Source organism: Sus scrofa, chromosome 1 (assembly GCF_000003025.6).
Source record: "Sus scrofa isolate TJ Tabasco breed Duroc chromosome 1, Sscrofa11.1, whole genome shotgun sequence".
In the NCBI taxonomy this organism is placed as follows: Eukaryota; Metazoa; Chordata; class Mammalia; order Artiodactyla; family Suidae; genus Sus; species Sus scrofa.
The window spans coordinates 209660324-209675471 of record NC_010443.5 but is presented as its reverse complement, the minus strand read 5'-3'; the positions used below and the strand labels follow the sequence as shown (position 1 = coordinate 209675471).

The 15148-nt window shown below is 38.5% G+C and overlaps 1 protein-coding gene and 1 long non-coding RNA gene across 3 annotated transcripts in view; one reads left to right on the top strand and one right to left on the bottom strand.

The window, feature by feature from the left end:
- Positions 1533 to 15148, bottom strand: part of LOC102165237 — a 179155-nt gene continuing 165539 nt past the window's right edge. The window contains exons 3-4 of one of the 2 annotated variants that reach the window (XR_001306473.2): positions 5414 to 5553; positions 1533 to 4243 (exon numbers count right to left, since the gene is read on the bottom strand). This is a non-coding gene — a long non-coding RNA (uncharacterized LOC102165237). Of the gene's footprint in view, positions 5554 to 15148 lie in introns of both variants that reach the window. The other variant, XR_002335987.1, reaches the window with a different exon arrangement.
- The window catches only part of LURAP1L (leucine rich adaptor protein 1 like), a 47213-nt gene continuing 38612 nt past the window's right edge, over positions 6548 to 15148 (top strand). Inside the window, exon 1 of the mRNA XM_005660102.3 lies at positions 6548 to 7586. Within this exon, the coding sequence (XP_005660159.2) occupies positions 7266 to 7586 (321 nt within the window). The 5' untranslated portion in view covers positions 6548 to 7265. The remainder of the gene's footprint in view (positions 7587 to 15148) is intronic.

Below are 15148 nucleotides of genomic sequence, written 5' to 3'. Positions count from 1 at the left end.
AAAAAAATGGAGATGACAAGATTTTGGGAGTAAATTATAATTTAGGATAAATCCCAGTTTTCCCACTTATGCTAGTGGAATATTTGGCAAGTGGTTTCATCTCTTGGAGGTTTAAATTCATCTTATGAGAACAGGGTTAATAATATTTGTTTCTCTGATACAAAATACAGAAAGAGTCTGTCATAAAATAACATTTAATATACAATAGCTGTCCCTTTAGCCAGTGCTTTTTCAGACTTTCCTCTATTTTATCACAGTGATTTGCACTGTTCTGATTCAGAAGTACTTTTCTGTTTCAAAAAAATGTTTGTGCTGATTCATCAAATAGTTATAATGACCAATAACTACCTGCCTTAATATTTTGAGAACATAACTACAGTATTTATCTTTTATATAAAGTGCATATACTCAATGTATCTCATTATGGTCACAAAATCATTCTCACTGAATCATTCCTACTTCTGAAAGAAAAATCACAACCTCTCTCTTTCTCTCTCATTCTCTCTCCCTCTTCCACTCCCTCTCCTTCCTTCTCCCCCTCACTCTCTCCATCCTTCCTTCTCTCCCTTTCTCTCTCCTTCCCTCCCTCTCCCTCTCATCCCCTTACCTCCATACAGTAGTTAATAGCTTAAGAAGGCTAACTTTTAGCTGTCAGGTAATGGTCTTAGGTTGTAAGACTATGATCTACAATTTTACCGTGGAGACTTCTTGAGTTTTCACTCCTAAGTAATACTAATTTATGCATATCATTGCATAGAATCTTTATGACCATTTTAAAATTAAAAAATGCATAAAACTTTTATTCCTCATTCTCTTCCTCCCAAGGCTTCAAAAGGCATTCTGCCTCTCTTTCTCCTCCTACAATACTAAGAATAAGGTGAACGTAGAAACCTAAAATAGCAACAGGAATTGAGATATTCATAAGACATTGCCAGACATGGGCATTGATCATGAACCCATGATATTCAAGTGGGAATTCTATGGCATGTTCCACATTTACAGGTCAAAACTCTTGTGGAAAATCACAATTTTCTTTAAACTTCCTGGATACCGTCCTCTCTGTGAGTGTTCACCATGGCTTTTTTTTACTCTCGTTGGGGTTCTAGTTCAATATGCTTAGCTTCTGTGTTCTATAAAATGAGCACTTCAAATAAAATCTGTTAAGTCATTTTCAAACCAAATTCATAACTTTGCCTCTAAGCTAGGACATAGAAATTGAGTATTTCTGGAGTTCCCGTCGTGGTGCAGTGGTTAACGAATCCGACTAGGAACCAGGAGGTTGAGGGTTCGGTCCCTGCCCTTGCTCAGTGGGTTAACGATCCGGCATTGCCATGAGCTGTGGTGTAGGTTGCAGACGCGGCTCGGATCCCGCTTTGCTGTGGCTCTGGCGTAGGCCGGTGGCTACAGCTCCGATTAGACCCCTAGCCTGGGGACCTCCATATGCTGTGGGAGCGGCCCAAGGAAACAGCAAAAAGACAAAAAAAAAAAAAAAAAAAAAAAAAAGAAATTGAGTATTTCTTTAGACCTTTTACATTTACTTTAAGGTTTATATTATATATTGGTAGCGCTCACCTCAAAGTCAGTTTTAGAAATTGTCAAGATACTTGGTGAAAGATATCAAAAGTGGATTAAATGAATTACTTTCAAGATTACGCCACCAGATTTCATGATAGGGAAGTTTCTGTGATCAAAGTTTTCTAGTCTATAAAAACATAAAAACTTAGAAAAAGCATAAAAGCATTGAAAAAAAATACACCTACTAGCTATTATTATCCAACTCATGGATGATTTCTTAAAAAGGGATAAACTAGCCTGTCATTTTTAATACATTTTTCTCTCTTTCAGACTAGGAAAGAGTCTATTAACTATTTCTTTTCTGTAGCCTTAAACTTACAAGGCAACCTCCACACCTCACTGCCAAATATAAAAAGGACCAAATAAAAAGAAGTTTCCAGTTCTTTCACATTATTCACAGCCTCATGTCTGAAGTGAACCTTTAAGACCAGATGCCATCCCAGTGTTATGGGTTAATTTGCGTCCCCCAAAGAGGTATGTTGAAATCCTAACCCTACTGTACCTTGACTTTATTTGGGGATGTGGTTGTCACAGTATTAATTTGCTACGTTAAAATGTATGAGAGAAGGGTGGGTCCTTAATCCCAAATGACAGGTGTCCCTATAAGAAGAGAGAAATTTGGGCACAGACACAGAGGGAAGGCAGGCACATGGATGATGGAGGCAGAGACTGGAATGTCTGGGGCACCAGAAGCTAAGAGGCAAGGAAGGATCATTCTCTAAAGCCTCCAGAGGGAGCATGGCCCCATCAACATCTTGATTTTGGACTTGTCATCTCCAGAACCCTAAGACAACAAATTTCTTTTGTTTTAAGCCAATCCACTTGTGGTAGTTTGTATGGCACCCATGGGAAACATAGAGTTTTATGTGATCCTTAATCTTCCTGCTCTGACTTTGGGACTCATTTGCCCAGTGAGCACTTCACTCAACTCTCAGACTTAAAACTGCACTGCTTTCTCCAGCTTTGAGTTTTTATTTCCTGTCTTAACTATAGTTAATGATCATTCTTCAGTATTTTATGAAACAGAGGTACACTGGGAGCCAGCCCATGCCAACTTGCAACAGTCAAGTGTTAAATTTTTAGGAACTCTGGGAGACATTATGTTAAAAATTACATTGTATAAGCTTCAAATTAGTTGTTATACTGAAACAAATGTAATGCATATCAAAACTCATCATTTCCTTATTATTTGATCATGTTTTACTACATTCTATGCTCTTGAGGATATTTATGTCAATTTTAGGAAATAGCTGGGGGAAAATGTGCTGCTGCCCATTTTTGGGCATTTTCAAGTCATGCTGCTAGTTTGAAATCAGCTATGTTAGGAATACTTACACCATGAAAACTGTCAAAAGCTACATGCCAGTTATTTTTATATTTTCAAAGAACTAATTGTAAACATTTACCATCACTTTATTGAAATAACCTTTTAAGTCCATTTTATAAACTGAACTAGGGTGGCTACAGAGGGACAGGCTAAGGTTAGTTTTATTAAAGATATTTCTTTTCTGGGCCCTGCTATGCACCTTTCAGTAGGAATTCAGAGCTCAGGAGAGTGAGTAAAAAGAAATAAAGGACTATTACAAACAATGAAGGCAGAGAGATTTGACAGGGATTATGAAGGGGGGATAAGGCAGACTTAGATGCTGGTGACCTACTTTTAGTATTGTCTAGTAAATCTGTCAGGCAAGTGTTTAGCTCTGATTATAAATATTAATTAGACTCCAATCAGAGTACTATTTAAAGGATCTGTGCTCGTTAGAGAGAGATGGAGATAGATAGACAGACAGACAGACATATGGGGAATATATATAGGAAACACATGTATAGGTTGTTCTAGTTGGTAATAAACCAGATGATTTTACTTAGTAAAAACAGTTTCAACCCAGTTACAAAATTATAGGTGATTTAAATGACTCTATAAACAGGAAGGGAAAAATTTTTTTAGCTTTAATAGGTATATAAAATAGGTAGATACTATTTTATGTATGGACAGAATCAACAATCTTTAGTTTTGCTATGACATCTTCTTTGTTAATCATGTCATCATCTGAACAAAAGTATTATAGGAACAGCACCTCTACACATTGAAAACAAGGATTAAAGAACCTGATACCTATTAAATAATTACTGTCTAAAAATTCTTAAAGGGAATATGAGGCTATTCACTGCTGGATATTATTCTGCACTATGGGGAGGGGAGTCTCAGGTTAGAGATGTTGCCCTAGTCCTTGAACTCTGTGCCAGCAAGGATTGAGACTGCTGCAGACTTTCAATCAGTGCCAGAGAGAAGGTAAAAGGCCTTTTATTTTTCTTTTCACCGTGATGCCAGCAGAAGCTTAAGGAGTGGCATTACTCACACTGTACAAAGTCTTGTTGAGTCTACCTTTGCTCTAAACACGGTCTCATAACAAGAAGTGTTCTAAGGGTGCAATGTATGAAATACGCATCACATCATTCTGTTTCTGTGACTGCAGCATTCTTTTAAAACCTGTCATCTGAGTCCAACAATGCTTCCGTTTCAGTAGCTACTAGGTTTGTTGTTGTTTTCTGTAATGGTAAGTCAGAGGCTCTCTTTCCTTCTCTGTGAACACAATCCAGCTGAGAAGAAACTCAGTCACTTGAAGTTCTCCTTAGTTTAATACTCCTCTTAGATTCCTTAGGCATGCTAAATGGAAAATAGTTCATGCATAAGGTGGTTTATATATAAGGTGGTTAGAAAAGGACATATGTAATAAAGTAATCTGGGTCTAAAAAGTTATATCACAAACACAAATAATATAGGAACTACTTTTATGATTTTACTTTTCAATATATTACACATCTGGAAACACCCTGACTTGAGGTTGTTGCTGGGAGATGCTATCAATAGAGGAAACAAGAAATGGTTGGAAACAGACAAGGAAAGTAGAATCAGGAAAGGAGCGCTGCTAAGAGGGAGGGATCAGAGGAATATAAAAAAAAAGATTTGAGGAGTTTTTCCTTCCTGTTTCTTTCTCTCTTCTCCCTTTGTACTCTCTTATTTTTGATGACCTCACTGCATCCCCAGGCTCCCATCTTAGACCCATCACTGCAGTTCTTATCAACTAATCCCCAATCAATATGGAATACAAGTCTAACAGCAACTAGTTAAATCTCCAACACATTTTTTTTTTTTATCATAGAAAAATCTTAGGAACAAACAAAAACCTACTCTCAATACCTGAAAGTAAAAAAGAACTTCATTATTGAAAATTTTGGGTAATCCTTAGATCAGACTACATAAAGCAGTAATGAAAGAGCTAACACAATCTATAAGAGTACTATGATTGATTCTAATATGTTTTAAAAATTATCATTTTGGCATTCAAAACAAGTCTACTTTAAAATATCATTAAGTATTAAGTTGAGAAATTTTAAAATGCTTAACATAACTAAGTTTTTCTTTAAAAAGTTTGTTTGCTTTACATTGCACTGGCACAAAGTACTAATTTAGAATATATGCCATATCTTTATTTTCAGAGGAATTTTCTAAGCAGAAACCTAAAATGAAAAAAACAAGTTTTCTATTTTTGACTTGTCTTAAGTAGCAAATACAAAGTTTCCTGTCTGTGACTCACAACAAAGGTGTTCTTTTTCGTACAGTTACATTGATGATAATTGGATAATAAACTATTTTGAAGGACCAAGTTCAAGCTGGCTACTCCATTTGTATGCTACTCTGCTCAGTCAGCCCTCTGCTGAACTTTGTAAGGGCTTTATAACAAAATAAATAAATAAATAAATAAACACACCAAAAAACCTGTCCTTTACTATAATACAAGCTTTCCATAATTACATGTCACAGTGCAGTTCTTACCCAATGAGCTTGTGATTTTCCAACTTAGGACAAAGCATGTAGTTTTATCAGTGAGCTGAGATTTAGTCTTGTTCTCCTTTGATTCCATAAGTGGTTGTTCCAACTCAAAATGGGCCACTTAATTTACAACTTCCTCACTTCTTAAAAAAAAAAAAAGAACACACAATTTCTGACACATTGGCAAGAGAACCTGAGCAACTTTCCCTAACATGAAATATTTCTTTCAGAAGGCTTGTTTCTTATCTTTAGGCTTCCTGGATGAATCTCTGCTAAAAACAGTCTCTGAGATGTATATGCCTATATGCTTATCACCTGAGTGATATCTCTGGGAAGGACTAAGAACACAAATACTTATTTGTCACTGAAAGAGAGGGGCCTACATATTGAAATATTCTAATGCAACCCAAAACATTAGAGTTTATTGGATTGAAAATAGCATCCTCTACTTGAAGATTATCAACACAAATTCAATGTTGAATCAAACCTATAATCCATATAGCTGATAACAACTTACTCGGTAGAAGTATCAATAGATGAATTGATGGCATGCTTCAGATTTCTTCTAAATAGTTGAACAATATAGATAAATTAGCAAAAACAACTTTCTCTAGTTATATCCAATATTTCTCTGACATAATTAAGGTAAAAATATCTCAGCAAATTCCTCTTTTTAAAATCCATAACTATCCTCTGTAGTCATATAGATTATTCTATTTAACTTTTCACATCTGCTTGAGGAGACATACCATAACATCAGGAAGACAAATAACTTCTGTTGTACATTCTCACTGAACTTTTGGTGAAATGATTACAGTTTATTCTAGTATAGAATTATTAGGAAAGCCTTCTAAAGTTAAAATTTTGCCATATAGAAAGAAGGAGGATGGGGAATGACACTACATCTAAAAATCATTATTCTGCCTCTAATATTTGTTACCCTTTTTAAAAGTTGTGGCCACCACGCAATTTCTCCGGCAAAACTAAAAATCTAATTCCCGTGTTAGGTACTCAGAACTAAAACAGGACATTGAAACTACTTCCAGTAGCAGGGGTAGGAAATTTTCTCTTGCTCTTCTTGTCTGTGTTATACGGTACAAGGGTTGGTCCGGGTTTGGTCCACCTGCCAGCCGAGTTTAAAGTTTCCGAGGCTTGGAGGAACACAATGATTTGGATCAAACAGCCTAAATGGGAAGAAGGATATTTCTGCTGCATCGAGGAAGCCGTTAAACTTCTGTTAAACGAACTCTCTCTTTTTTTTATGCGTCTATGCACACGACCGACCTTCTCTACCGCTGACCAGAAATTATCTCAGACAATCCAGGATATTCTGAAAGCTTGGAGACATATGGCTGGAAAATGAAACGACCCTGGAGTGTGGCCACATCATTATTTTGTGTCGCATGGTACCAGATGGGCAGTTGGTGAATAGCGATGGGATGTGAACGGACACTTTCATAATGTGAATTTCCCCCGCCCCGCAGAGCTAAAGCAGACTTTATTTCCCTCTCTTTTTGGTCTATAGTACTTGCAATTTCCTCCTCTCTGTAATATCAATTAACTCAACTTGGCAGTGGGGTGGCCAAAAAAGAAGAAGATGAAGTGGGTTCTATAATCTCAGTAAGTGTCGGGGGAGTCACAGCGCCCAGGGAACTGCGGCTGCCACCCGCTGCGTCCTGTGTGGATTTCAGGGCTGATATCGCCCTGGCGGTTATGGAGCAGACGGTGCACTCGATCTTTCAAGGATAGAGATCCGGGCTCCAGAGGGGTGCGCTGAGCTCCAGGCAACCTTGGAGGCTACTGCTGCCTCTCATCCGCAGCCTTTTATTACCATTTTCATCGTTCTTGAGAAGTCATGGAAGACGGCCCACTGCCCGACCTCAGAGACATTGAGCTGAAGCTGGGGCGTAAAGTACCTGAGAGCCTAGTGCGCTCGCTCCGTGGGGAGGAGTCGGTTTCCCAGGAAAGGGACAGAGACCCCCGCGGGGGGAGCAGCAACAGCAGCAGCGGTGGAGGCGGCTGCATGAGTAGCAGCAGCAGCAGCAGCTGCAGTTTCCCACTCTCCTTGTCATCCTCTTCTTCGTCCTCCCCAACCTCTATCTCCCCACGACGTAGCCACTCCAGTAGTGCCCTGGAGAGGCTGGAAACCAAGCTTCACCTCCTCCGGCAAGAGATGGTGAGTATGGCATGCCAGCTGTGGGAGTGGGAGCCGGAGGAAAATGGGGCAGGGAGCAGGTGATAGAGGGCGGCTGGGGTGGCCGAGCTGAGCTCTGGGTGTGTGGGAAACGCCGGGTCGAGGAGCGCGCAGCCGGTGTGAGCCTGGAGGCTGCTTCTGGGAGGCTTGTTTACCGGGGACTTCGTTCGGTGACGGTTGTGAGGACAGCAGAGCCTGCCCTTTTCTGTACTTTCTGACGCCAACTGGCTGTTCAGACGCTTACCATTTAGCTGCCAGTCCGCAGCCTCCCAGACACAAGCCCAAGCGGTCTGCGGTTATTGCACCCATCTGCGGCCTGCTGTCCCATTTACACTTTCGGTTCAAAAGGTGGCTCGGTCCATTGCACTTACTGAAAAAATACTTCCTGGTTTGCCGAGAGGTGGCGCGGTGAGGTCCCTGCAGCCCTTCTTCCTGGCTCACTCCTCTTTCCCCACTAAGGCCCCGCCCCTTGGTGCTGCAGCCTAGCCTTCCTAGGGCACTGTGGAGCTGATTCTTCACAGCTGGTTCTGAAAACAATGGCCCACTCGTCCTTGATGCTCTTATGAATAGCTTGTTTCAATGTTTGGATCCCAAAGAGCAGGTGATCCCCAGGCCTAGGGATTTGCTAATTACCACTTCCTACCCTTCCCCCTCAGTCCTCAATTTGCAATTGTTTTCTGTGCTGTTTGCAAACGTTAGCCTAAGGATAGGACAATAGAACTAGTAAAGATTTGAGAAGACTTGTTATTCCGGATGTACTTAGAGGAGCACACTTATTTACTTGCCCTGAAGTCTTGGGCAAGTCATTTAACTTCTCTGGACTTCCTTTATTCCTACAATGAACTGGTTGGAGGAAATGATTTCTCCTTAAATCTTTAAAAGAGAATGACCTCAAAACAACAGCATTTTCCACCAGTTTAGAAAAGGAGGAAAGTTACAGTAGGGCCCTCAGTCCCCCAGAGGATGGTGCAAAGGATTTTTCAACTAAATAATCCTATCTACTGGGGCTTTGCATGAAAAAGAAGTAACCAGTGATGTTTCCCTAGCTCCTCTCTTTCTGCACTTGGAAGACTGGGAGGGAATAAATTCCACAGAATATAGTAATGTTGGCAAGTATATTAGTGCAAAAGCCATTCTTCAGAGATCATGGCCTATGTTCAGAATTTTTACCACACTAACTACACAAGGGCTCTAAAAACCTCTTTCAAGATCTTTTAAGCTAGTCTACTAAAGGATTTTAATTTTTATGTCTCAAGCATCAATTTTTTTTTGCCAATTGGAATGCACCAGATGTTGAAAGTGAATATGTATAAAGAGACTTACATAGGTCTATGTATGTATATAGGGTCCGTGTCTGTGTATACTCATTCACCATATGTAAAGCAAATGATTTTATTCTACTCATGTTTCATTACACATATATTATTCAACAAGTATTTACTAAGCATTTATTAGATATACCTGGTAATTAACTGGGTGCTCAAAATACTAAAAAAGTTCAAGGAGCCTATTTAGGTCTCTCTAATGTCTTGCACTCATTTGCCATTTATTATTTTAGTATATCAAGGCAAATGTGCTAAAAAATTTTGAAAGATTAAAAAATAAATCTAATTATTTTCAGCAAAAGATACTTTCTAGCCTTCTCTGTTTTTCTTAATGACAATATCATAGAGTTTATAAAAATCTGTTTCCTCAAACTAGATCTTGCTGTGTAGAGTGATTATGGTATATTAATAAATACATTTTATAAAAGCAAACAGAAACAGCAACAACAGCAGGGACAGATTCTTTAATTGATTGTTCATTATATTTTCTATGCAAAGCATCAGTTATCTATGAACCTAGGAGAATTTATGCCAGAACAGATGTTTCATGTTCAACTTTGTACTTTAGTAAAGGTATAAAGACAATGAACACATGATAACATTGGCTATGCAAGTTTAGAGGGAAAGGATCTGAAAACAGGTATATTTCCCTGCCAATGAGAAAGTTTTCCCCCATTTTATATAACTCTTGTGGGTGCTAAAACCCCCAGCTTCAGCATAATTGCAAAATAACAGATTTGTTTTTATGTAGACTTGGCAGTTTTATTATAAACATGGAACAGATGCAGTTCTGCAATTCTTCCTGTCTCCTCCTAGTATCCCCATAGAGAGAAGCTGGGTGATGTCCCTGTGAGTTTCATGTTCTTTTCTGCCCTCTACTATGAGCATTGAGCCCTTGGCATTGGTGACCCCTTCCAGGGCCTGATAATAGGCTCTTGTCTAATACTCCAAAATGAACTGTCTGAGGATACACACGTGCTGACAAAGCAGGAGAATTTATTGGGAAGGGGCACAAGGGCGGAGAACAGCAAGGTAAGGGAACCCAGGAGAACTGCTCTGCCACATGGCTCGCTGTCCAGTTTTATGGGAATGAGGTTAGGTACCCGGTTGTCTCTGGCTTATGAACGTTCCCAGAGGAGGGGTCAGAGCAGAGCAGAAGCTGCCAGCCTATGCCACAGCCACAGCAACATCTGGCCAGTCATCTTGCTTGGCCCGTAATGGTGTGGCTCAGGGTCCTTCTTGGTGGCATAGGCATCTCTTAGCCAAGATGGGTTCCAGTGCTAAGCATTCTGGGAGGCTGGTTGTCTCCTCCCTCCTCTTGGCCCCTCCTACATCCTCCCTGTTAGTCTTCAGGGCAGCAGCATGTTCTTTTATCAAGCCTCCTGTTGTGAGACAGCTCATGCAAGCTGCTATTATTATGCCTGGACAAGGTGGGCAGTTTAGGTCAGTGGTCCCCTAACAGTATTATGTACAGTCCCACATTTTCATGCTCATTTCTTTGATTTGTTCACAGATTTTTCTTCTGGATGGTCTGGAATTATCAGGCTTTGGTCCTGCCCTTGGAAGTCCTTTGCCATGTACAAAACTTTCTATAGACTTCCACGAATTAAATCTTCCTTCTTTTCTTATTAGAATGGATTTGTATACCGCTAACACAATACAGTATAGACTTGCAGGGATAGAGTATCAACACAAAGTTTTTTACATACGCATCATTTTATCATTGTCTCTCTCATCTCCTTTTATGATATGAATCATTTTATTAACTCCTACCTGTAAATATTATAATTGGTGGCCTTAGAGGTCTGTGAGATAAAGTGTAAAGGAAGCGAGTTCAAAGAGACTGAAGTGGGGGAAAAACTGCTTTTTGGCCAAACTTCTTAACCATGAAATCTTAAGAACATAAATATCACTATGCATAAAGGGTATGGGAAGGAAAATATTAGAAAATTTGTAAGCATATAGTTAATGTAATAGGCCAACTCAAAGTAACCATTAGGATGTTTTAGAAAGGGAAATTTGCCCAGTGTGTAAAATGTTTTTATTTTGAATTTAGAGATAAGGAGATCTGACAATATAATAAGCAAAGGCAGAGACATGGAAAGGAAATTGACAATGAAGCTGGAAATAGATGTCAGATCTCTGGTACAAAAGTCTGCCCGATAATATTTGTTCACTGCTTTTCAGTTTACAAATTGTTTTAATTTCTGTCATATTAATTGAGACTAAGGTCATACTGTGAAGGAAGTATTTTCATCTGCATTTTGTGAATGAGATCACTGCGGCACAGAGATGGTTGAGAAAGCAGGGCAAGCACACATAGTATATTAGTGAACAGAATCACAGTTTGAATTCATATCATCTGACTCCAGGTACTGTGCTTCCCCCCCATTCTAGCCTGCATCCCAATAATTTCTCTTCAAAATGAAGTATAGTTTTTATAAATCTATGGTAAGTTGGCCACACCTAGAGTGCAAACAAACAACAAAAAGAAGCCATTATGATGTATGTCAAGGGTTGTTTCAGATATAGATTTATTCAATAATCAACAAATACATATTGAGTGCTGCCAACAATGCACCAGGCCTGCCACAAGACCTTGGAAATGTAGTACAAAACACCTACTTTAGGAGTTCCCAGTGTGGCTCAGTGGTTAACGAATCCGACTAGGAACCATGAGGTTGTGAGGTCAATCCCTGGCCTTACTCAGTGGGTTAAGGATCTGGCATTGCTGTGGCTGTGGTGTAGGCCAGCAGCTAACAGCTCCGATTGGACCCCTAGCCTGGGAACCTTCATATGCTGCAGGTGCAGCCCTAGAAAAGACAAAAAGACAGAAAAGACCCAAAAAAACAAACAAAAAAATCACCTACTTTAAAAAGTCAGTCTTCAGAGGTCCTGTCCTATGCTTGGACTTTTTATCTTAAATGTCCATGAGGACTCCTTTTGTAAAATTTTCTTAACAATGGGACTTTAATCATACTTATCAAATATTTCACTGTTTTAAAATGTCTCATAATATTAAAAATCTTTTTCCAGTAAATATAAATAATCTCTGTCAAAATCTACATGTACCACTAAGTAATACATTCTATATTGCACTTTTCTTTTACGAGATGTTCACAAGATTTTGGTGCTATCTCAGTATGTGCATATGATACCTCTAGTTTGAAAGTGAAAATTATCTTCATCAGTTTACTCTGGAAGAAATTTGACATGCATACAATTATAAATGCAATAACTAAAGATAATCAGACCTTTAAATTAGTCAGGGTTTAATGCACCTTCTCAAGTTTGTCTTCCCACATAATTATTGTTCAGAACATCAAAGTATCCTATGTAATGAAGTATATACTTACACGTTGATCCTAGACTTTAGTCGATTCCATATTATGTTGGAATGGTTAATGCAGTGGCATTATGAATAACCTATTTGAAAATACTGTATCCTGATTTATTTTTGGCAACTACACTATATATTTGCATAGCAGCAATATACAGCAGTCATAACAAGGAATAAACAATCTCAAGCTAGTTACTTCTCTTACTATGAAAGCATTCAACTATCCCACTCAATTCTTCAACTCTCGCTTTTATAAAGTTTTTGGGTATGTATCCAGGGCTAGCCACAAAAACACATAAATACAAGGAACATAAATGATACTAGAAGAAACATAAATCAAAATGTCAAAAATTTTGAGAAGGATAGATTTATACTCAGCTTTTATCGATATTTTCTCTCATTGATCTTTTCCATGCCCCCCCTCCAGTATTACATGGGTTGCCTATCTTCTAATAAAAAGAAAAATTATTTTATATTCCTCAAAAAGATTATAATTTCATTAAATGAACTTATTGCTCTGGACATGATTCATCTAGGAGATTTCTAGTATTTGTTCTATAATGATTTCAATAGAATTTTTACTATTTTATCATTTAGATTTTTTTTTTAATTGAACAAAAGTGTAAAGAAAACCCTTAGGCATGTAAGTGAGAAGCTGTGAAGTGGAAGGCACCTTCTTTGTTGAGTTCACAACATAGCTGACAAGATAAAATGGGAATATAGTTTTTCCAGAGAAAGATTACAAATCAGTATGTCAGCAGGTGTAGGATGCCACAGTGGAAATCAGACATAAGTGTTAAGATGGAAAGATAAAGCTGAGGAAATTTCTCATGGCAAATGTGCCTTGTACAAGCAATTAAAAGGGCTGATAACTTTGCAAATTAAGGGTTTAATATTAGGGATAAAGACATCAAGGAGATGAGGAAATCTGATTCCTGAACAGTGGCTTCTGTCATTTTGTGCATGGAATGTAATTATACCAAGTCTAATAAATCTTGTTGGTGCATGTTTCGTTAAACAATGACTCAAAATTCACAGCAGTGCAGACGAAGGTAGTAAGGTTACTTTGCTAGAAACACATAGATAGAATTCATAGGCCTTATACATAACTGGACAATAGTGACATATCCAAAAACTGAGGAGCCCTGCCCTGTCCCTGGGAATGTATGTTGAATGGAAAAAATGACCTTCTACTCCATTCAAGTTGCACAACCACAATCCTCTGATCTTGAGAGACCACAAATTTTATGGAAAAAAATTTTAACTTCTCATGACAGTTTGAGTTTACTCCCTTGGTAGCATGGAAATATGTATTTTACCTTCCATTTTATAGTGATGGGTCATAAATAAAAGGCTTTCTCATATATTAAGATTTTAACTTTTTAAGATACTGTTTTTGAACCTGGGATTCATGTCTGGAGTCTCTGGGGTCCCTGAGAATGTATTTGTTTGTTTGTTTGTTTGTTTGTTTGTTTTACTCTGAAGAGCTTTCCTTTTTGTTCATTCATTACTCAAGTGGTGAATCTCTGGTTTGGTGGCAACTTCATAGGCTTAGGAATCAGACAAGCCAGGATTCCAGTCAGGTCTAGAGCAATTTAGGATATAAACAAACCAGTAGAACCCACCAGGCTGCCAAGGCCCTGAACCTGATCCCTGCAGAGACTTATCCCATCTTTCCTGGTAGGAAGGCCTGTCCAGCTCTCAGTGGCCCTCATTCTAGACTTGGCACTTTCACTGGTATGCAGTATTGAGCAAGTTACATAACCACTCTAGGACTCAGCTTTCTGTTAATATAGTGATAAAAGCACCTTTATTAAAGCACTGTAAAAATTCAGTGAAATAATATAAGAAAATCAACCATTACGCAGGTGTTCAAAAGCCATAAGGATGATGACAGCAATAGGTTTTAAGTCAATTGCATGGCTGTTCTGTTGATCATACACAAGTAGTATTTGATGGGACTGATCTGCCAGATTATTATAGCACCTCCCATGTTACCAGATCTTCCATTGAGACCACCTTCCATCCAAAAGCAAAAAAGAAACATGTATAGTCTTTTCCAGTTTAGTAGCACAGATTACAAGCAGAGTATAGTAGCATAGATTGAAGAATTGTAGCCCCTAATTTTCTGGTTTAGGAAGTCTGAGGAATTGAGACTGCTATTTGGTTACTTACAGTGATACTTTTCTATGTGCAAGGTGCTATGTTAGTTTAACATTTATATGTATTATCTACCTGAAATCTTATAATGATCTTAAATAGTTTTCACAAATATTTTATAGAAAGAGCATTGAGGTTTATTGTTAATGCTCAAGACTACTGAGAAAGTAAAGGGATGAGCTAGGGTAGGGTCAGAATCTGAACTTTAAACAGTGATTGTGCTGTTACATTTCATCCTTGAGAGTACCTTGATGCTCACGCTGACACCCAGGATTAAATGTATGTATCTGATCTTCTACAATTTAAAAATATTAAACAGGTTAAACTGTATGAGCATTTACCATAAGGTCTCCAGGAAGGAACAAGAACTAAAGACATTTATCTCAGGAATATTCAAGATTTAGATGAACATATTCAAAAGTCACCTGGTTTCCAGCATGGTACCCTTTCTTTTTTTTTTACTACCATCACCCTGATCACCCAAAATACTTCTTCCCGCTCCATAAGAGCTGCTAGCAAAGAACTCCCTGTCCTGACCAGTTCAAAGCTCAGAGCTCAGTAGTGGTGCTTAACTGTGTTCGCGGACTAAGAGTTTTAAAAGCTTATTACTGGCAGCATTTTACTTTGCTTAGACAGTCAGGATAAAGCTTAGATTTTAGCTAACTCACTAGAAAGCAGTGGAAACTGGGAATGCTGAAACCTGCCATGACTTCCCAGAT